Source organism: Acipenser ruthenus, chromosome 13 (assembly GCF_902713425.1).
Source record: "Acipenser ruthenus chromosome 13, fAciRut3.2 maternal haplotype, whole genome shotgun sequence".
NCBI lineage: Eukaryota > Metazoa > Chordata > Actinopteri > Acipenseriformes > Acipenseridae > Acipenser > Acipenser ruthenus.
The window spans coordinates 16,873,258-16,896,355 of NC_081201.1; the positions used below are offsets into that span (position 1 = coordinate 16,873,258).

A 23,098-nucleotide genomic window follows, 5' to 3' on the forward strand; every position below is an offset into this window, starting at 1 on the left:
CATGTTTTAAACAGTAATTGTTGCTGGCATTTCCAAGTCCGCATTCTCATGCATTGCCAGTTGTAATCAATGTATTTTAGAGGCAAACAGTCAAACACCTATTTTTCCATAAGCAGGGTGTGCTTACAATCCTTGAAAACAAATTTCTTTACTGGTTTCCCCAACGTGCTGGACGCAATAGACTGCACACATGTACCAAACCCCTCCTGCTCATTCTGAGCATCTTTTAGCATTGCACCACTGGCTAACTTAAATAAAAGCAGACAGTATACATTTGGCTTATAGGCTACTCATGATAATACGAATTAGTGGTATAATGCAACATTAGTTGCTGGTCCCTTGAAATTGGTATTAATGAGAACTGACTGTCCTCCTGTAAGTATCGTAACTTGTCAATGCGACACCATGATCTATGTTGTGTTAATTGTCTAGGCTGCCAAGTTAATAATAATAATAATAATAATAATAATAATAATAATAAACGCTAAAATCATTGTTTCAATTTAAAATAATATTTTATTTGCATTGTGCACCAATGTGTACAATGCAGTAGCATGGTTTATTTTGTGTTACCACACCGGTAGCCTGCAGTCTAGGTGCTGTTCATTTGATTTTACTACTGTACTGTATACAGTATAGGCCCACTGTACAGATTTATATATTTTCATAACGTAATAAGATGTAACAAAGTAAACATTTTGTTATAAGAAGAACATAAGAAAGTTTACAAATGAGAGGAGGTCATTCAGCCCATCTTGCTCGTTTGGTTGTTAGTAGCTTATTGATCCCAGAATCTCATCAAGCAGCTTCTTGAAGGATCCCAGGGTGTCGGCTTCAACAACATTACTGGGGAGTTGGTTCCAGACCCTCACAATTCTCTTTGTAAAAAAGTGCCTCCTATTTTCTGTGCTGAATGCCCCTTTATCTAATCTCCATTTGTGACCCCTGGTGGTCCTTGTTTCTTTTTTCAGGTCAAAAAAGTCCCCTGGGTCGACATTGTCTATACCTTTTAGAATTTTAAACGCTTGAATCAGATCACCGCGTAGTCTTCTTTGTTCAAGACTGAATAGATTCAATTCTTTTAGCCTGTCTGACTCTACTGCCTTTTAAACCCGGGATAATTCTGGTTGCTCTTCTTTGAACTCTTTCTACAGCAGCAACATCTTTTTGTAGCGAGGTGACCAGAACTGAACACAATATTCTAGATGAGGTCTTACTAATGCATTGTAAAGTTTTAACATAGCTTACCTTGATTTAAATTCAACACTTTTCACTATATATCCCAGCATCTTGTTGGCCTTTTTTTATAGTGTGTGGCGAGGTCCACATAAGTTACACAATAAGCGTGTTGCCTGTTGTGACTTAATTGCACAGCAGAAAGCCTGGCCAGGCAAAAACGGTTCACATACAATTTTCTAAGAAATATATTTATGTTAAACAATAATCACTTTCTATAAGCAGTTTGGAATTGTGCCTGTACTTTCATTTTATTGCCTTAATCATCAATAAAGAAAGTGACGTGTTTGTGTATATATAGGTCCCTGGGGCTCCCTCGTTGCTGACCTCCACTTCCTGCATGATGTCATCGTACAGCTCAGTGTCTGAATGTACCGCTAAACTGAGTAGGGGAGAGAGATGCTTAAGCAGTAGAGTCAGAGTGATTTCAGTGTATTAGCAAGCTTTATGGTTCTAGCTTTGTTGGAAATGTATTAAATCTAGAACAGTGTTTCTCAACCTTTTTGAGACCCTCACAACTCTGTGTAAAAAAGTGCCTCCTATTTTCTGTTCTGAATGCCCCTTTATCTAATCTCCATTTGTGACCCCTGGTCCTTGTTTCTTTTTTCAGGTCAAAAAAGTCCCCTGAGTCGACATTGTCTATACCTTTTAGGAACACACCATGGGTTTTGCTGTTGTAATAAAGCTGTTACTGTGTAAACTGGAGATTATTGATTATTTTGTTAACTTTAATTATACAGGGCGATTTCATAGATTGCACAATATTGTTGGAACTTCTGCTCACACATTGATATATGGACATGTTTTTCTAAATAGTTTTGGAACCAGAATCGAAATACCCGGTTCGGAACCGATTCCAAAAATCTCCTCAAATGCAAATCACTAGATAACAGTAAGAATGAACTGTGAAATTCAGACGTGTAACATAACATGGCAACAGGCGTAAATGGAACGGCTGCTTTGTTCTGATTGGACCATATTACATTTGTGTGACAAACCGGATAGCACAAATGGCAGCGACGTTCCTGTGCAGCAACACACATTTCTGACTTGATCTGCACACGATCTTATAGTGCACAAGTCAGTGAGTACATCACTGGCACGTTGTGTGCAAGTAGATAATCAACATTTTGAAATAAGTTTCCTTAATTTTAAATAAGAAAACGCAATGCCCCCTTTTTTAGCTAAAACACCCCCCTCCCACCCTCTTGGATGTAAATGCAGCTGTCGTTTTATTTTTCGATGGATTAGAGACTGTGTTTGATTTTTTTGTTTGTTTTCATTTGGGATATACTGCGTTTCTACATTGAACAAAAAACGTAGAGTTTGAACTTTGAACATTGCATTTTTTTGTTGTCATGATCACATCTATGATTTATACAAAAACTGTGACGCTAATGAAATTTGATTGTTTCTTGTTTTGAATGTCCAGTGTTTTTTTTTTTTTTGATGCTGTTCATAACTAGCCAGGGCTGTTTTGCCAAGAAGGAGTCTGGTAATTTTTGGTATTGAGGGGAAAACTACAAATATAAAATAATGGTTTCAAAGTCTGTTAAGATTATTTCTGGTTCTTTTGTTGCACTTAATGAGTTAGGTAATAATTGCTGAAAGTAAATATAATACTCAAAGTACTAAAAGTGAATGTTTTTTTTTTTTGGAAGATATTAGAACTCAACGTTTCCTAAGCTTTCTACGCTGTCAAGCAGTTTGTTTGTTCTAGAACTGCTATATATTTGAATTTGGAGCAACAACTTTAAATTTCATTAAATCTGGAACCTTACAGTTGGCAGGTGTTAAAGGCTGCTTGTTACAATAGCTTCCCCACATTGTCTAGATGAAGACATTTCTGAGTCAACATAAACTCCTAGATCTTTTTCATAGATTCCTTCTTCAATTTCAGTAGCTCCTGTATGGTATTTATAATGAGCATTTTAATTGCTTGCGTGCAGTACCTTACACTTTTTTCTATTAAATATCATTTGCCATGTGTCTGCCCAGTTCTGAATGCTGTCTAGATCATTTTGAATGACCTTTGCTGCTGCAACAGTGTTTGCCACTCCTCCTATTTTTGTGTAGTCTGCAGATTTAACAAGTTTGCTTACTATACCAGAATCTAAGTCAATGTAGATTAGGAAGAGCAGAGGACCTAAAACTGATCCCTGTGGTACTCCACTGGTTACCTCGCTCCATTTTGAGGTTTCTCCTCTAATCAGTACTTTCTGTTTTCTACCTGTTAACCACTCCCTAATCCATGTGCATGCATTTCCTTGAATCCTACTGCGTTTAGTTGAGAATTAAATCTTTTATGTGGGACTTTGTCAAAAGCTTTCTGGAAATCTAAATAAATCATGTCATATGCTTTGCAATCATCCACTGTCAATGTTGCATCCTCTAAAAAATCAAGCAGGTTAGTTAGACACGATCTCCCTTTCCTAAAACCATGCTGACTGTCTCCCAGGATATTGTTCCCATATAGGTAATTTTCCATTTTGGATCTTATTATAGTTTCCATAAGTTTACATATAATTAGAAGTCAGGCTTCTTGGTCTGTAGTTGCCTGGTTTGGTTTTGTCTCCCTTTTTGTGGATCGCTATTACGTTTGCAATTCTCCAGTCTGTCGGTACAACCCGTCTCAAGAGATTGTTGCATGGTCTTAGTTGGCGGTTTGTAAATAACACCTTTCATTTCTTTGAGTACTATTGGGAGGATCTCATCTGGCCCAGGGGATTTGTTTATTTTAAGAGCTTCTTGTAAAAACTTGTGAAAAGTAATAATTTCATGTATGTATTGTAACCGAGCTGCAACTCACTCGGGTTCATTGCCCCTTTAAAACACCGACCCAGGACACAGAAATGGAGTTTAAGCGCTGCCGCGCTATTTTTAATAATCACACAAAAACAAAAATAAACAAAACAAATACCTAGCTCTACACGAGCACTAACTAGACACACGGAACCTAAACTAAATGGCAGGACGGCTAAGCCATTTACCTGCTACACAACTCCAACAAAACCACACAGGTTTACCCTGTACACACTTTATGACTGCTTGGAAGCAGAGCACCCTTTCTGCCTCCTCCTCCTCAGCAGCCCTAAGCAAACAGACTGCCCTCTTTAAATACCCTGCACCTGGTTCTAATTTAACAATAATTACCAGGTGCAGGGGATAATTAATAATAAAACAATTAACAAATTAAATTAAACAATAAAGCAAAACAATTAAATTAAAACAAATGTGCATGTGTTACAGTATATTTTTTTCTCTTCATCTATGATTTTGCCATTTGTATCTCTTAGACATTTTACTTCCTCCTTGAATGTTGCTTGCAAAATTGAATATATCTTTTGATTCATTGTTTGTAAACATCTGTGTTTTTTTACATTTTAAAAAGAACATTCTGGGGATTTATATGTTGTATTTTGAAGTGTTTATGTGCATGGTTGGTTTTGAAAATAACTGATGTTTTGATGATAAAAATACCGTTTGTATAACAAAGGTGTCTTTGCCAATACATATTTCTATATTCAGTCCAAAAATATATCAATAACAGAAAGAACAAAAAACTTCAATGTCTTACGTTTCTTGTGATATATAGGTTTCATATAATATATATATTTTTGGGTGTAAAATTAAGTAATTTGCTACGCTATCCCAAGTGCTGTTATTTGCATGTGACAGCTGCAGTCCTGTGGCCACAATCGGCATCGTGCATGCGCATACCGTGCTTAGCAGCCGTACTGCGACTGTAGCGGACACAACAAACGTGGCGTGTGTAAAGAATGATTTTCACTTGGAGTTCTGCACCACTGTAAAATGAGCACTTTGCCATCATTAATCCAGTTAAAGGATAATGAAATGTATTCAAATGAAGGAAAGAGCATGGAATTGGGCAGGGATCTGGAATACTGAGCAGGTGGAAACATTATAATGAGACGTAAGGATTTTGCCTTGCACTTTTAGGCAATTGCTGACCCTCCAAAAATATTGCATCTTCTCTGACAAGGAGCAAACCTTTTTAAAAGTGAGCAATTAAGAGCTGTAGAAAACTACACACCTTCAGACCTGTCATTGGCCTCAGGATGGCTGCTGTGGTACGCTTCCTGGTGCGGTGACGCTTGGCTCTTGTTGAGGACAGGCAGGAAAACCTTCAGAAGAGAAGGGTAAGACAGAGAAGATCCTGCATATTTCAAACCCAGGGTCACTTTGTTTGGGATGCCGGAGAATACGGTGGTAAGGCGTTATCGTCTCACTCCGCAGGTCATCCTAGACCTAATCGCTGAATTCCACCTTTTCATCACCTGGTTGATTGTCCTGGTAACACCAACAGCATTGACTTTCTCCACTATAGAGGACAGTATGGCCTCTTTAGTAGCATAACTGATATTAGCTGAAGATTTGGAGCCTGACTTCTATTATATGTAAACTTATGGAAACTATAATAAAAGATCCAAAATGGAAAATTACCTATATGGGAACAATATTCTGGGAGACAGTCAGCATGGTTTTAGGAAAGGGAGATCGTGTCTCACTAACCTGCTTGATTTCTTTGAGGATGCAACATCAACAATGGGTAATTGCAAAGCATACGACATGGTTTATTTAGATTTCCAGAAAGCTTTTGACAAAGTCCAGCATAAAAGATTAATTCTCAAACTGAACACAGTAGGGATTCAAGGAAATGCATGCACATGGATTAGACAGTGGTTAACATGTAGAAAACAGAAAGTACTGATTAGAGGAGAAACCTCAAAATGGAGCGACGTAACCAGTGGTGTACCACAGGAATCAGTATTAGGTCCTCTGCTATTCCTAATCTACATTAATGATTTAGATTCTGGTCTAGTAAGCAAACTTGTTAAATTTGCAGACGACACAAAAATAGGAGGAGTGGCAAACACTGTTACAGCAGCAAAGGTCATTCAAAATGATCTAGACAGCATTCAGAACTGGGCAGACACATGGCAAATGAAATTTAATAGAGAAACGAATTATCAGAATTATCCCATGTTTTAAAAGGCATGTTGTATGCAGACAGGCTAAAAGAATTGAATCTATTCAGTCTTGAACAAAGAAGACTATGCGGTGATCTGATTCAAGCATTCAAAATCCTAAAAGGTATAGACAATGTCGACCCAGGGGACTTTTTTGACCAGAGAAAAGAAACAAGGACCAGGGGTCACAAATGGATATTAGATAAAGGGGCATTCAGAACAGAAAATAGGAGGCACTTTTTTTACACAGAGAATTGTGAGGGTCTGGAACCAACTCCCCAGTAATGTTGTTGAAGCCGACACGCTGGGATCCTTCAAGAAGCTGCTTGATGAGATTCTGGGATCAATAAGCTACTAACAACCAAACGAGCAAGATCGGCTGAATGGCTCTCGTTTGCAAACTTTCTCATGTTCTTATGACACCTGAGAAACAATCCTTTACGATGTTTCACGATGTGTGGTTTCAAAGATTCATCAGTTCTGTAATTGTGATCCTCATCTGGTGAGTCAATTTCTGAACTACCACACATAACAGTGACAGGGAAGTGAAAAGGCAAATAATTTTGTGAGTCGAGTATACTCGGGGCAAAATCTCAACTGTTCCACTGAGGCAAACTGAGTTACGCATTAAAATCCTGGTGTGGAGCCAGGTGATGTCAAAATCTCAACCCCTGGTCCTTGTTTCTTTTTTCAGGTCAAAAAAGTCCCAACGATTCAATTATTTTAACCCGTCTGCATACGACATGCCTTTTAAACCCGGGATAATTCTGGTTGCTCTTCTTTGCACTCTTTCTAGAGCAGCAATATCCTTTTTGTAACAAGGTGACCAGAACTGAACACAATATTCTAGGTGAGGTCTTACTAATGCATTGTAAAGTTTTAACATTACTTCCCTTGATTTAAATTCAACACTTGTATCCAAGAATTTTGTTGGCCTTTTTTATAGCTTCCCCACATTGTCTAGATGAAGACATTTCTGAGTCAACATAAACTCCTAGGTATTTTTCATAGATCCCTTCTTCAATTTCAGTATCTCCCATATGATATTTATAATGCACATTTTTATTGCCTGCGTGCAATACTTTACACTTTTCTCTTTTAACCCTTTGCGGTCCATTGTCGGACTGGGTCCGACATTGCAATTATTCCTCAAAGGTCCTTTGTCGGACTGGGTCCGACATCATTATAGCAACGCAATAAACGGGTGTTTAGTCGTTTTTTCTCCGGAAAAAGCCGAGAAAACCATTCAATTGCCGAGTGGTAGCGACAGGAGCCGAGACAAGTCGGAAAAAAAAAAGAAAAAAAAAAAAGGCGTATTTCATGAATAGTCATACATGGTATCAGGTATCAGATAATGGGCGTTCATAGTAAACAAGCTGGCTAAGTGCGTCAGCGCACTGAGACTATCATGGACATTTGCACAGCTTTTTTCAGATGTTATAGTAATAAAATAATGACTTGGATCGCATTATTGAGGAGTTTGGTGATAAAACGAGTGATCTGGAGATGATCGATCGGTATGTACGACTATTATTATTATTATTATTTATTTCTTACATAGCTGAACGCTATAGCAAACAAAAGGGTGGGGCGGGGCTGGAGATGCCTAGTGTGTGCTTTGTTGATATGTAGGGCCATTTAAACCCGTTTGACTGTGAAAAAAAATACTTTTAAACAGCGCGTATAAAATTAACTGCGCGTGTGAAAATTAATTAGACCTGGCGTGCCTGACGCGCGATTAATAAATGGACCGCAAAGGGTTAAATGACATTTGCCATGTTTCTGCCCAGTTCTGAATGCTGTCTAGATCATTTTGAATGACCTTTGCTGCTGCCACTCCTCCTGAATGACCTTTGAATGACCTTTGCTGCGTATCCATGCCTGGGTCTCGGCGCCAACCACATGACAGAACTGTTCCATCACAATGGCTTCCCCCAGTTGTACACCTGTTTTCTGGAGGGGGCTGAGCCAGTGAGTCATGTGGTCGCACAATCATTGGATGACCACCCTGGGCCGGGTATCTCGCGGTCTCTGGTACTTAATGAAGCGCACGTGATGAGTTTCCCCCATGATGTTTGTATTTCAATAAACCTAACAACTGAGTGAAGAAAAGGACTATGTGCATTTTCTTGAATCTACTTACTCACCATCCTTTTTTTAAGTTACATCAATGTTCAAATGTTGGAGCATGGCCTGTTTTACCAACCCATACTAGCGCGTGTCGGTGTCGGTCAGAGTCTAATAGGCTGCTTGGGCCTCCCCGATTAAAATGGAGCCCAGTTGGCTACCCCAGTACTCCTGCGGCCATGACGTGGTGGTAGCCAGTTGCACAAACGCCACCAGATATGCCTCCGGGTCATTGGGGATCGCCATCACGGGTCCTGCTGGTGCGCTGTTGTTGTTACCAACCCTCTTAACCCTTTGCTGCCGACACGCTGTAATTTCGTAACTTTTGTTACGATGACAAAACAAGTCCTATCTCTGCCGTCCAACCAGGAAACTTATTATTTTTTTTAAGTGTGGGTCACAGCCATGACTACGGGGCATGTCATGATACCATTGGCTTAGGTTGGGCTAGGATGGGCGGGACATATAATATTTTGATTACAAGGACGAGTCTCTTACAACTGAGGGCACAGCGGATTCAAAGTTCTGTATCTCCGGTTTTACAATTCCAGGAGTGCTAATCTACATATCATCTAAATGGTAAGTACTTGGGCTAATTAGCCATATTGTTTTTTTGTGTTGAGTACATCTGCAGTGTTTTTTTTTTCCGCTGTGTCATGTCTGTGTGAGTGCGTGCTTACTTGCTTGCTTGTTGGGCAGGGCTAACTTTTAGTAAATTTTTGTTTACTTTTTCTAGTCGACTCATTATTTACAGTGCCTTGAAAAAGTCTTTCACACCCTTGAACATTTTTCACATTCTACTGCCTAAAAATACAATTCAAAATGCATTAAAGTAGGAGTTTGTTTCACTGATCTACACAAGATCATCTACACTTTAAAAGTGAAAGAACAATTATAGAAATATTCAAAAAGTAATTAAAAATAAAAAACCAAAAAGTCTTGATTGCATTAGTCTTCACACCCCTTGAGTCAATACTTGGTGCAAGACCCTTTTGCAGCAATAACAGCCATGAGTCGTTTTGGATAAGTGTCTACCAACTTAGCACAGCGGGATGGTGCAGTTTTTGCCCATTCTTCTTGGCAGAATAGCCAAGCTCTTTCAAGTTGGCTGGGGATCGTCTGTGGACTGCAGTCTTCAAGTCTTGCCACAGATTTTCTATAGGATTCAGGTCTGGGCTTTGACTCGGCCACTCGAGGACATTCACTTTCTTCTTGCTGAGCCACTCCATTGTTGCTTTTGCTTTGTGCTTAGGATCATTGTCCTGCTGAAAGGTGAATCATCTCCCCAGTCCCAGGTGTCTGGCAGACTGGAACAGGTTTTCCTCCAGGATCTGCCTGTACTTTTCACCATCCATCTTTCCCTCGATCTTCACAAGCCTCTCTGTCTCTGCTGCTGCAAAGCATCCCCAAAACACAATGCTACCACCACCATGCTTTACTGTAGGGATGGTGTTAGCAGGGTGATGTGCTGTGTTTGGTTTACGCCACACATATCGCTTAGCATTGAGACCAAAAAGTTCCACTTTGGTCTCATCACACCACAAAACCTTCTCCCACATGCGTGCAGTGTCCCCTAAGTGTTTCTTTGCAAAAGCTATGCGGCACATCATATGGCTTTTTTTCAGCAGTGGCTTCCTTCTTGCCACCCTCCCATACAGGCCATGTGTATGGAGTACTCTTGAAGTTGGGGAAAATGTTGACTGTTCAACAATCTCAGCCAGAGACTTCTGTAATTCTTTTAAAGTAATCTTAGGCCTCATAGTGACCTCCCTCAGCAGTTTCCTTAAGCCACGGCTACTGACTTTGGAGGGACGGCCTGATCGAGGCAGCGTCTTGGTGGTGCCAAACTGTTTCCACTTTACAATGATGGACCTGACAGTGCCCCAAGGGATATTCAATACATTGAAAGTTTCTTATAGCCTTCCCCCAATCTGTACCTTTCAATAACTTTATCTCCTTGTTCGGCATGTTTTGCCATTTGCTTCAAATTCACTCCATACAACAGAAAGAGCTTGATTCTTCATCCAGGAGTATTCGAATCAGTTGAACTACTGTGATTGGACACAGGTGAGCTCTATTTAACTTATTATGTGCCTTGTTAAGGCAATTTGTTGTACCTGAGCTAATTTGGGTTTGCTATGACAAACGGTGTGAAGACATACAATCAAGACTTTGTTTTTTTTATTTTTTTAATTACTTTTTGAATATTTCTATAATTGTTCTTTCACGTTGAAAGTGTAGATGATATTGTGTAGATCAGTGAAACAAACTCCTACTTTAATGCATTTTGAATTGTATTTTTTAGGAGTAGAAAGTGAAAAATGTTCAAGGGTGTGAAGACTTTTTCAAGGCACTATCTGTAGTCGTTATTATTTAGCTATGCATTTATTATTTTTTAACTTAATGTGTTTTTTTTTTTATTCGATGTGTAAATGAATGAGGAATAACTTAAATTGTCTATAGATAATGTCGACGCCTGCGCTGACTCGGGAGGGGCGAAGATGAACACACGCTGTCCTCCGAAGCGTGTGCCATCAGCCGCCTGCTTCTTTACACTCTGCAGACTCACCGTGCAGCCGCCTCAGAACTACAGCGTCGGAGGACAACGCAGCTCTGGGCAGCTCCCGTCCACCCCCCTGGGAGCTCCCGTCCACGGTCAGCTGTGGAATAGCCTGGACTCGAACCAGCGACGTCCAGGCTATAGAGCACATCCTGCACTCTAGCGAGTGCTTTTACTGGATGCGCCACTGAGGAGCCCCAACCCAGGGGACTTTTTTGACCTGAAAAAAGAAACAAGGACCAGGGGTCACAAATGGAGATTAGATAAAGGGGCATTCAGAACAGAAAATAGGAGGCACTTTTTTACACAGAGAATTGTGAGGGTCTGGAACCAACTCCCCAGTAATGTTGTTGAAGCCGACACACTGGGATCCTTCAAGAAGCTGCTTGATGAGATTCTGGGATCAATAAGCTACTAACAACCAAACTAGCAAGATGGGCTGAATGGCCTCCTCTCGTTTGTAAACTTTCTTATGTTCTTATGTTCTTCTTATGACAAAATGTTTACTTTGTTAAGTGTCGCAACGAAAATGCAAACTGCTGTATGTTTGCGCTGCGAGTGGCCCATCTTAGTAAACCTACCCATAAGGCTCAAATATGCTAGTACACTAATATATGTGTCTCTATGTTTAGGACAACTGTTCTGTAAAATGACTTAGTGCTGAAACAGGCACATTTTTAATAAAGACCAGGTTGAGTTTATTACCAGAATTACACATCTAACCGCATTCAGTTTGTAAATTTAACAGTTTTAAATTACTTGCCTGGAACAAAAAATTCTAAAGTGTGTAGATATGGCCAGAGGGTAAAACAACGTGACATGTTTTACAAGACAACACTCAGTGAAGGCTGTTTATGACATTTTAGCAGATGGAAAAAGTGTCGGCGGATTTCCCAGATTGGACCATTTACTGCAGATTACAGTTACTGCAGATTGGACAATTTACTGCAGATTACAGTTACTGCAGATTGGACCATTTATTTCACTATGTTAAGTAACAGTTTGGAGTATATTCTCTCTTCGATTAGAGGTTGGGGTACACAATACAAGAGTCCTAATTGTCCTAATAGATACAGGCTGCTGCAATAGATGTCACCCCCCCACACTCCTGAGACAGCATGATGGAGAAAGCGATGTGCTGAAAGAAGCTGTTAATATTTGACACAGTCCCAGGCAAACTAAACTGTGCAGCATGCTCAAGATATTGGTCGTTTAAAGCGACACATTTCAAAATGCTTACACAAATACATTTTTTTTTTTTACCGTGGCACCGTTCATTTCCCAACAGCAAAAATGTTAAAGTTTGAAATAATGAATTTCGCCATTATCAGCTCAAACTGTTCCCATGCCCGAGTTCATTCTTCCTATTAGGGTCAGTCTCACACAAAGGCTACTGAGACAGGAAACCTACTATTCCCAAAGAAAGCTCTTCAGCTGCAGCTTGAACTGCAGCCAATGCAGGCCAGCTAGCGTCCACACAGAGAAACAGAGGGGTTTACTGCCGCAGTCTCTTACACACTGTGACAGCCGCTAGAAGTAGGACATCCCCGGATAGATTAGAATGAGAAGAGCAGGCCAAGGAAACGGTGGTGTGGTCCTTAGCGGCCTGCCTGCTGGATCTAAGAGAGGAACCCCAGCACTGCCCCGCAGAGCGAGAAACCCCGGCACTGCCCCGCAGAGCGAGGAACCCCGGAACTGCTCCGCAGAGCGAGGAACCCCGGCACTGCCCCGCAGAGCGAGGAACCCCGGCACTGCCCCGCAGAGCGAGGAACCCCGGCACTGCCCCGCAGAGCGAGGAACCCCGGAACTGCCCCGCAGAGCGAGGAACCCCGGAACTGCCCCGCAGAGCGAGGAACCCTGGCACTGCTCCGCAGAGCGAGGAACCCCGGAACTGCTCCGCAGAGCGAGGAACCCTGGCACTGCCAGATCCAAAGCATAATTCAAACAGCTTTATATTAAATTGGGGTTTTATAAAATAAATAGACCTTTCTATACAAATTCACACAGACATATAAAAACATCCAACAATCCCTTCTCCTGATGTAACAAGGGTTGTACCTACGAACTAACCCGTATTTTTGTGTAATACATGAAACTTAAAAATGTCATATATAGTAAAACATGACTCCAGGATAGGTATCACATTGAATATCAGATTTAATGTAAGAGTATACTGTGTTTGCATGTTGTCACTGGAGTGGTGTAGTGCTCACGACTAACCATTCTTCTGTGATCAGTGCTGGTTACGTGGCTCTGATCACAGTGCTGTGCCAGAGGTGGCAACTCTTAGTACAAGGGACCTGGAATTTGTTTAATGTTCTCACAGAATCTTCTCTGGGAATAAGGCCCAGTGTCTGGGAATGTAATTTTTAAACACAGTTTCTGAGCCATTATTTCACGTTCTGGCTGACTAGTAATTATAGTTTTTCTGTAGCAAATGGCCAACATTTACTTAAGGTCTATTACACATATCTGTTTTTACAGCAACACATAAACACTAAAAAGTCAACTTTACATTCCTCTTCTCTATCTAAACAGCCACGGATCTTATTAACATCACCCTCAATGCTGCTGTCAGCTATGTACCAGGGAAAGGGTCAGGAAGGGGTCTGTTTCACAATTCATTATCATTTATACAGAAAGCAAAACAGTGGCACAGTTATACTACTTCTGCATCTAAAATTACAGTCTCCCTCCAGACCAATTCAAATGTTTAATCCATGACCACCTGGCTTGGGGGCCACACTCCTTATTGACAGTTAAATCTGTCAGACTACATGTCCAGACAGTCTGGAACAGCTAGACCAACTTGATAAAGAAGCACAGAAAGCAGCTGGGAAGTTTCACAGTATTTACAGCCTCCCAGGTATTAGTCTGTGGACAACTTTTCTTATCCCTTTCTTACTGGCAGCACTTTAAGGCAAGGTTTGGCTGCCTGAAGTGGTCTTTTAAAAGGAGTCCGCACTGGCAGAGTCACTGCAGTGTAGTCCCATTCCAGACACAGCTCTGAAGAATGGAGCTCTGTTTCTGCAGACATTTCATAGTTTCCTCAACAGAGTCCAAGAAGAATCAACGGTTTACTGGAGTGAGATCATGACTGCAGTGCCAAGCCTAAGTGAGTTATTGATCTCAATTGGCAATGCTAAGTTGTTCCAAAGCACTGGGAATTTATTCATTTAACCCTTAACCTGCCGTTGTTGATTTCAGTCACCCTGTGTCAGGTGCTGTTGTCAACAGAGATCCCACCCATGAAATCTACACAGCAGAAACTTAAATCACATAACCTCAATATGGCAGCCATAGGCATGTGCCAATTCATACAAGCTCTCCTCTCAGGGCTGCTTAACACTAGAACCGCCATGGCAGTCATTTTGACGGTTTGAGGTTTTCAAATTTACTCTGCCATGTGTGAAAGTTATGCGGTTGTCCATTTATGACTTTTCCTAAATACATGTATTAAATACCCTGAAGTCACCTGAAAGGCAGGATCACGAAAATAAGGAAGTTATAATCCCACCCACCTAGAATCTTTTACAATACATGTTTTTATTTTGAATATAACCGACAATATTCTATTTTACTTTTATATACAAGCCTGTTGGTATCTCTACTGGACCTGGCAGCCATCAATTCCTTCGTTTTGTACAAGGAAGGCACCGGGGAAAATATCAGTAGGAGAGATTTCATCTTGAAGCTAGCCACAGCGCTTCGGCAGAAACATTTCAATCAGAAACCTGCAAAGCAGCAGGCTGCAGCAGCTCAACTTGGATTCTGTGCTGCACCAAGTGACACACATGCAAGAGAAAACATATATTACTTCCTGTGACAGAGATCGAATGGTGCTTGGTGTTAGATCTCCCTCTCGACCTGTGAGGGCACTGTGTAACGGGAACAGAGTACCCTTAACTAAATGGCACGACAATTTATTCCGTAGGGTAGGTGGAAGTTGGTCTTTTAGGAAAGGGGCGCAGCTACGGTATCCAAACTCAATGACCCAGACGGTAAACGGTGTGGCATCCGAGGATTGGAGGAGCAGATGCGCTCGTTAACCTAGGGGTCATGAGCGAGGATATAAATAGGGGTCATAGCTGACGTGATCTGTTCCTTGGTAAATTGTTAGTGTTGAAAACCTACAAGGAGTCTGTGTGCTGTATCGTGAACCGTGAGTTTTGTCTTGTGTTTGTTAGTGTTATGTTAACTGTCATCTGTTTTTTTAATAGACTACCAGTTGCACGATCCGGAGCTGTAGCGAAAGCCAGTATAAACCCCAACATCACTTTCACCCCTGCATTTCACGAAGAACTGTATTACACCACTTGCACGTATTCACTATCACTAAGAACTGTGTTTGTGTTTTGTGTTTAGTGTTGGTATGTAAAACTGGACTTTTGGTTACGGGTCAAACCCGGGGAATTACAAATACCGAGTGATACACGCCGCTGTATCACTCCAACATTATTATTTACAGGTGTTTGCCATAAGGCTCTGGACATTGTTAATTTCTCAATAAACACCCTTGCACCTGGAAATCATTTTCTGTCTGTTTTGTATCCGCGCTGCACTGCACTCACCTGTATTCACTTAACACTTTGCCACACTTCCATTTTAAATTAAACACGGCTCTCGTTTTACTGTTTTGTATGTACATATACCTGTTTACACACTATATTTATTTTATTATAGTTTTTCATTTTTAAAGTAGTGCTCCTCTGTGAGAAACCCTGGCACTGCCCCGCTCTGCGAGGAACCCTGGCACTGCCCCGCTCTGCGAGGAACCCTGGCACTGCCCCGCTCTGCGAGGAACCCTGGCACTGCCCCGCTCTGCGAGGAACCCTGGCACTGCCCTGCTCTGCGAGGAACCCTGGCACTGCCCCGCTCTGCGAGGAACCCTGGCACTGCCCCGCTCTGCCAGGCCAAGGGGCTAACGATCATGACCTGATAAACACAATCCACTATATTTCTGTGTTGTAGCATTAACCTGACCAACCCAGCAAGGTGTTTCCAAGCATGGCATATCATGACATACTTTTGCAAGTCAGTTTCAGTCATAATAGGGCTTTTTCTTGTAGAGGTAAATTATGGAATGCTCTGCCTTCGTTTGTCAGGGAAGCTGGGGCCATTACAGTTTATAAGTCAAGACTAAAAACGCACTTTTATAAAATGGCTCACTTATCTTAGTGGGTTTTAATGTAACTTTAAAATTGCTGCTTTTGTATTATTATTATTATTTATTATTACTGTTATTTAAATCTGTTATTTAAATGGTCCGATTGTGTCAGTTGTATGTGTGACATGCTATACACATGTATTGTGGTTTGTTCTTTTATTCTGCTATGTGCTTTGCTTTTATAAGCGCTATAAAATGCAATAAATAAATGCAATAAAAATAAAATGAATAATATAGATAAGACATCAGATCAGCCAAGGCTAGCTAACAACTCAGGAAGTTTGATGTTAATCATGCTTCAGATTCTCTCTATATCTAACATCCTCTTGGTACAGCATCTGGTTTGACAAGGGTCTGTAACACAGAATGTTAATCAAACAGACCGTGCAGGCTGGCCATGTGCTGTCACTGTGAACTGTAGTTTGCAGGTTCTGTTAGTCAGACTGCAGTGCTGTGAACTGTAGTTTGCAGGTTCTGTTAGTCAGACTGCAGTGCTGTGAACTGTAGTTTGCAGGTTCTGTTAGTCAGACTGCAGTGCTGTGAACTGTAGTTGGCAGTTTCTGTTAGTCAGACTGCAGTACTGTGAACTGTAGTTTGCAGGTTCTGTTAGTCAGACTACAGTGCTGCCCTACAGTACTGTACCTATTTAAACAGGAAGGCAGGGGGCTGGGAGGATCAGCAGGTAATTCACTACCCTGTACTATCTGAAGGGATGGGTTTGAATCACAAATAAAAATGAGTTGGTCTAAACTGTTTCTGTATTTCTTGTTCCAGTTTCCAGTTCAAGGGTAGACAATCTGTACACGATCAGAGCCAGCTGACAGAGCTAGTCAGTACAATTGATTTTCACCAGGGCCAAGGAATTCCAAGGTTAGATTCCTCATTCATTAGCCAAGTTTGCATCCCATCATGCACCGACTACTGGCCAGGTTCACCCACCCCTGTGTATGCATGTGTTACAGCAGTCTGGACTAGTGTCGGGATATTGGAACGACAGTAAAACTGGCTACACAGAATACTTCATTTTTAAAATAATGGTTTGTTACATTGATAGTGAAATGTGAAATTTGCATGGAGACAACAAAGTCGTGCCATTATTAAGACCTACTTGAATGATCTAAACTACAGCAATATATAGATCTATTGAATCAGCCTCAGCCCCTTTGTATCTGTAAGGGTGGAGCTCATTTTAGGACAGCAGGAAAAAGGACGGCTCACACATGAGGAGTGACTGAAGAGGATAAGAGGACAGTTCTGTTTTAAGAATGAGACCAGCATCCATTAACAGACAGTGATGACACCTCCCAAGTGTGTGGTTCAGCTCTCCCTGTGATGGAAGCTGTGTTCTCTGTGGCTCTACCCGTGATGGAAGCTGTGTTCTCTGTGTCTCTACCCGTGATGGAAGCTGTGTTCTCTGTGTCTCTACCCGTGATGGAAGCTGTGTTCTCTGTGTCTCTACCCGTGATGGAAGCTGTGTTCTCTGTGTCTCTACCCGTGATGGAAGCTGTGTTCTCTGTGTCTCTACCCGTGATGGAAGCTGTGTTCTCTGTGTCTCTACCCGTGATGGAAGCTGTGTTCTCTGTGTCTCTACCCGTGATGGAAGCTGTGTTCTCAGTGTCTCTACCCGTGATGGAAGCTGTGTTCTCTGTGTCTCTTAGTTCTACTCTGTAAAGTGTACTCTGTTACAATCCAGTTTGGAGATGTCTCCTACCCTCTGTCTGAAATCTCCACTTTACTTCCAACTGTCCTTTAGTCCTGGTTCTGTGCTGGGCTTAAAGTATTGGCAACTTTGTCAACTCCTTTTAGTTTTTAAAGACTTGAATCAAGTCCCCCCTTCTTAGTTCTAAGACTAAATAAATTCACTTGTGTGCTTGAAGCTCTGAAAATGCAGTGACCCTACCTTCCACGAAGTCCACATCGGTGTAGGTCAGTCTCTGCTCCTCGTCCTGCTCCTCCTCCTCCTCCTCTGGGTTGTTGATGACCTCCAGCCCAGCCTCGATGACCTCGCTCAGTTCGTCACGGCGGTCCTTCCTCACAGGCTTCTCCTCGGGGTGCCGGGTCAGACCCGTCTCAAGCTGGTACACCTTGGTGGCGGTGAAGCTCTCGAAGGGCACCACTGCGTATTCGCTTGCTAGCCTGGCGCCCGTGCCTACCTCCGCCTTGTCGATCTGCGAGTGCAGGTACTCAAGAAGGTCGTTGGGCTCCTGCTCCCTGGCCCCTCCCCCGGCCAGCCCCTTCTTGTCCTGCAGAGCCTTGAGTTTCTCGCTCATGTCCTGGAGCTCCTGCTTGAGCTGGCCGATCTGCCGCTTGAGGCTAGCGGCTCGGTTCTGGTAGCGCTCCTCCTGCTCCTGCAGAAGGGCCTGGTAGTACTCCTTCCCAACAAGCTCCCCTGCTGGCCCAGGCAGAGCCGGGCTGCTGTCTGGAGGAGGCGCACACTCCAGGAGGTAAGTCAGCAGCACCAGGCTGAGCAGCAAGGAAACACCCAGGAGCAGCCAGCGAGTCCGGGCCTGCAAGGGCAAGCCTCTTCTAGGCATGGTGGAGGCTTAGGGTTTCATAGGACAAAGGGAAGTGTCATCTGCATGCGAGCACTGCCTTCAATTCCAAATGAATCACTATATAATACTATACAACTCTATCGCCGTATTGTTGTGCAGCAGAGTCTAGAGCGAGAATCATTTGGATTCTAAAAGTCGTAATTATAAACTGCAGCACATTAGGGGAGCATCTACTATACTGCATTTGACACAATACACATGTAGGAAACTGGCATGAAATATATAATACTATATAGCATTTTTCTGATATTTATACTGGTACAGTTATTGTTTTATAATATGTCAGTACCTATGCTATAATAGTGCAATATAGGACAATCTGAAATTAATATTCCAAGGAAAAGTCGTGCATGATGGTAAGCATTACATCAACAAACTGAAAATTAGAGTTTGTTCGTTCACATTTTATTGTCAGTCTTACTTTAAGTTCCCATTCCACCGATATAAACAGCATTCATTTTGGTCAAAGTAACAATTCTTCTTGGCTTTCTTGAGGTTTTTCATGATAATGCTGTAGCTCATTCAAGTTTAAAAGGTACATTACCAAATACAATGCCAAACTCTGGGTTTTTTTCCATAATGGCAAATCCAATAATTCTTATATGGCCATGGCAAACACCGAATTTCAACACAAGCTCATTTCAATTCTGTTCGTAGATACCATGCCTCAGAGTGGCAGGCAGTGAATGGCTTGGCAGGGTCAGGTTGTGCACAGAATCCTATTTCTCATGCATTTTCAAATCCTGGAGTCAGCAAAACAAGATGTAACCTAGGCATGAATGGAAAATCAGATTAGTACACAGACTATTGTTGCTGGTTTAACATCCACAGAACAGAAGTATATTAGAAACATTCAAGAAACAGCAATAAGGTAGGTATGTTAATAGCAACAGATAGTGTTTTATTGGCTCCCGGAACAGCAATGCCCGTGTAACAGGGGAGGTCTGTGCTGGCTATCGGCCACATGCGTGCTCCTGCAGGGGGTGGTCGAAAGCCTGGAGGACCCCCTTGTCAATCATGGTGATGACACAGAGGTTGGGTGAGGGTGCGTCACGTCTCTCCCTCTCCGAGTGGCTGGGAGGCAGTCTTGGGGAGAGATGGTCAACCAATAAAACGAACGCTCTGCTATTCCCCCGGTCTTGCCCTTCTAGGAGAAACAACAGGGGGAGCTCTATTCATAGACCTGGATTAAAAACAAACCAAACAGTAGTCTGGAGTGAGAGAAAAGGGACAAGCACACCTGGACCATTGAAAACCAAAACACCAAGCAGTATTTCTTTATCATGTACCCCGAGTGGGACGGTATTAGTTTAACTGGGGAAGTCTGGGCAACCCTGCAAGTGATAGCGAGGGGAATAGGAGAGCGTCATGGAAACTTGAGCTGCACCGGACAGCGGAGGCCCCGGGACCTTTTATTTGTAGTTTTGTTACAGTGTTTTATTTTCCCGGTTTTCTTTCATGGTTTGGTTTTGAACTTTCTGTTTGCTTTCTGGCACTTGCAGGTGACTCAGAACTGGATCACTGAAAATCAAATACCAATACCATTGTTGGCAGTGGCCAGCCATGGTACAAGTGTGCCCCTTTGAGCCGAAAATAAAAATGGGATGCCGGTGAGGCGGTATCAAATAAACTTTGACTCCTGTGTGTTCACACACCCTCCCACAGCCTGTAAAGAGTAGCAGCTCACACGGATTATAATAATAATAATATTATTTATTTCTTAGCAGACGCCCTTATCCAGGGCGACTTACAATTGTTACAAGATATCACATCATACATTATTTCACATTATACAGATGTCACATTATTTTACATACAATTACCCATTTATACAGTTGGGTTTTTACTGGAGCAATCTAGGTAAAGTACCTTGCTCAAGGGTACAGCAGCAGTGTCCCCCACTGGGGATTGAACCCACAACCCACCGGTCAAGTGTCCAGAGCCCTAACCACTACTCCACACTGCTGCCCATTAAATAATAAATAATAACTGACCCTCTTCCTTGTACAAGACATTTCCTCCATTCTCAGCAGCTCGTCATTGCTTGCTGATCAAGGAATTATGCTCAGGAAGGAATTTCTTTCAGGTAAGGATGCAGCAGTTATGATTTTCCCAAACCAATGTTGTTTTGTACAGTGAAAAAGCATTGGCAGTCTCAGCACTAAGCCAGCTGCATTTTCGGGAGCTCATAGCACACTTTGCTGCAGGTAGACGGTTTACATTAACATCCCTTCATAATTTTAATATGGACATTGGGATCCACAATATATAGTGATGCTGCTTTGCTGCTCTTTGCTCGGGCTCAGGCAGAGAGAGCATCTTGCAGACCCTGTGCGATTGCTCCCCAGTGTGGTCGTCGGGAAACCACGATGTGTGTAGGCTGCATAAGTTCCAATCAGGATCAAAGTAGTGTACAGTTAGGCTAATGTATGGCTCAGTGGTTTGGCTTGACCACAGGTCAAAGGTACTTTAAAATAATCATTTTCATCAACTAGTGTTGATAGGAACCATATCTTTTGCAATGAGGTTACTGCATCGGTAATTTGTTTCCATCGTGTCCTGTCTGGTTGATAGGGCGCAACATTAGAAAATGATTGACAGAAAGATTTGTTTTTGGTTTTCGATGACTGAATGTTTAGCAGGCTTGTCAGACAGTTCTTTTTTTTACCACATTTACTGTATTCATTAGGATGACGATGCCTCGGCTGATAAATAAGTTTACACAGAATGGTACTTTGTCAGAATCAGTCGATTGAATCTGAAAAAGCCCAAACCACTGAAGACGTATTCATCTAGACCAATCAGAATACATAAAATACTACAGGTTCGAAATAAATGTAAATTACATGTTTTCTACATGGTGGCTGATCATTTTACAGTAGTACCTACACGGTGGCTGATCATTTTACAGTAGTACCTACACGGTGGCGGATCATTTTACAGTAGTACCTACACGGTGGCGGATCATTTTACAGACCTGCAGCATAATTACAAGAGTACCCAATCACCTTCTGGATACTTTTTTTTTTTTTTATTTCAGACTTTTTTTTTCTGATGTTTGACCTGCTCTGGGTGCATAAAGTACAGCAGCAATGGGGCAAATCAATGACAATATGCGAAAACATAAGGCTATGGCACAAATCTGGCTTATTATAATTTTAAAAAGGAGATAGATAGAGAGAGATTTAGACAAAGATATAGCTATATTTCAATGGAAAGATTCCACACTTTCTAAATATGCACTTAGAATCTTTGTAACTGCATCACAAAAACAAAAATCAAACAAAATCACTCCATCAGCTATCAACAAAATGTCGTTTTAAAGTAAATTCCAACCTTTTTAATAAGATGTCATTTAAGGAATGGCTAAATCAAAACATACCGGAAAATACGAGCACCTCTCAGATGTCTACAGTCACTGTAAAAGAAGTACAGAGAGAAGTACTATGGGACAAACTGAACCAGTTTCTTCATCAAGCTCTTCCGAAGGTCACACTGCTTCTGCTAGGCAAGTTTCCTGGAAGCATTTTTAATAACTGCTCGACATCTGGAAATATTCAAATCAATTACCAAGGAAAAGACCATTATTATTATTATTATTACAATTGCTCAATTTTTTTTTTCCCCCCGATCTTTGTCCTCAGTTTATTTTCACGAAAGAAATTAATAACCACACTAAAAATAATAATAATAATAATAATAATAATAATAATAATAATAATAATAATAATAATAATAATATTTTTCACAATCTTTTGTTCTCTGTTTTCAAATAAATAGTATACAGTTTTAAAAACGCTGTTTTGTACACATTTTATAGAGAAGATCGTTGTTATAGATATTTATAGAACGTTCATTTTAGAGTGCTTCTGTGGCAGGATACGTGGAAAAAAAGAAAACCTAAAAATTCTGTTAAAATCAATCAAAATTACAGTTAATTGTGCTGTAAGGCTCGTTAAGGTTGCAGTTCCAAATCACAAGAAAGTCAGGAAATGGGACGTTAAGGCACGCAACCTTAACTCACCCCTATTATGCCGATGCATCACATCAGTAGTGACATCAGCAATAACTAATCACATGACAAATGCTCCACCAAGACTGCCCAGAAGGACATTACCTGGGTGTGTTTATTGGTATGCAGAATATTGTGCCGTCGGCTGTTCTTAGGAACTCATGAGACAATAACAAGAGAAAGAAGCACAGTCTGGTCCTCGTTCCCCATGGCACTGTTCTAGAAAAAAAAAAAACTATCCTTTTACTGATTGAGACACATATTCAAATGCATTTGGTAAACCAATGGTCTTGGATAGATATGTGGCAATGCTATATTGCATAGTGGCAAGTGTGCCAACTTTTGCATTGGAAGTAACATTAGTAATTATGCAACACCTATATCTATAGACAATAGTGCAAAGAGTGACCTGAGTGACAGTGTTCTTGTTCTGTCTATGATTGTGTCTAC

The 23,098-nt window shown here is 41.4% G+C and overlaps 1 protein-coding gene across 2 annotated transcripts in view; it reads right to left on the reverse strand.

Annotated features, from left to right (window-relative positions):
* The window catches only part of csgalnact2 (chondroitin sulfate N-acetylgalactosaminyltransferase 2), a 77,029-nt gene that overhangs the window by 37,267 nt on the left and 16,664 nt on the right, over nucleotides 1–23,098 (reverse strand). Inside the window, exons 1-2 of one of the 2 annotated variants that reach the window (XM_059035687.1) lie at nucleotides 22,019–22,141; nucleotides 17,982–19,405 (exon numbers count right to left, since the gene is read on the reverse strand). In XM_059035687.1, the coding sequence (XP_058891670.1) occupies nucleotides 17,982–18,615 (634 nt within the window). In that variant the 5' untranslated portion in view covers nucleotides 18,616–19,405; nucleotides 22,019–22,141. Of the gene's footprint in view, nucleotides 1–17,981; nucleotides 19,406–22,018; nucleotides 22,142–23,098 lie in introns of those variants that run through there. The other variant, XM_034031526.3, reaches the window with a different exon arrangement.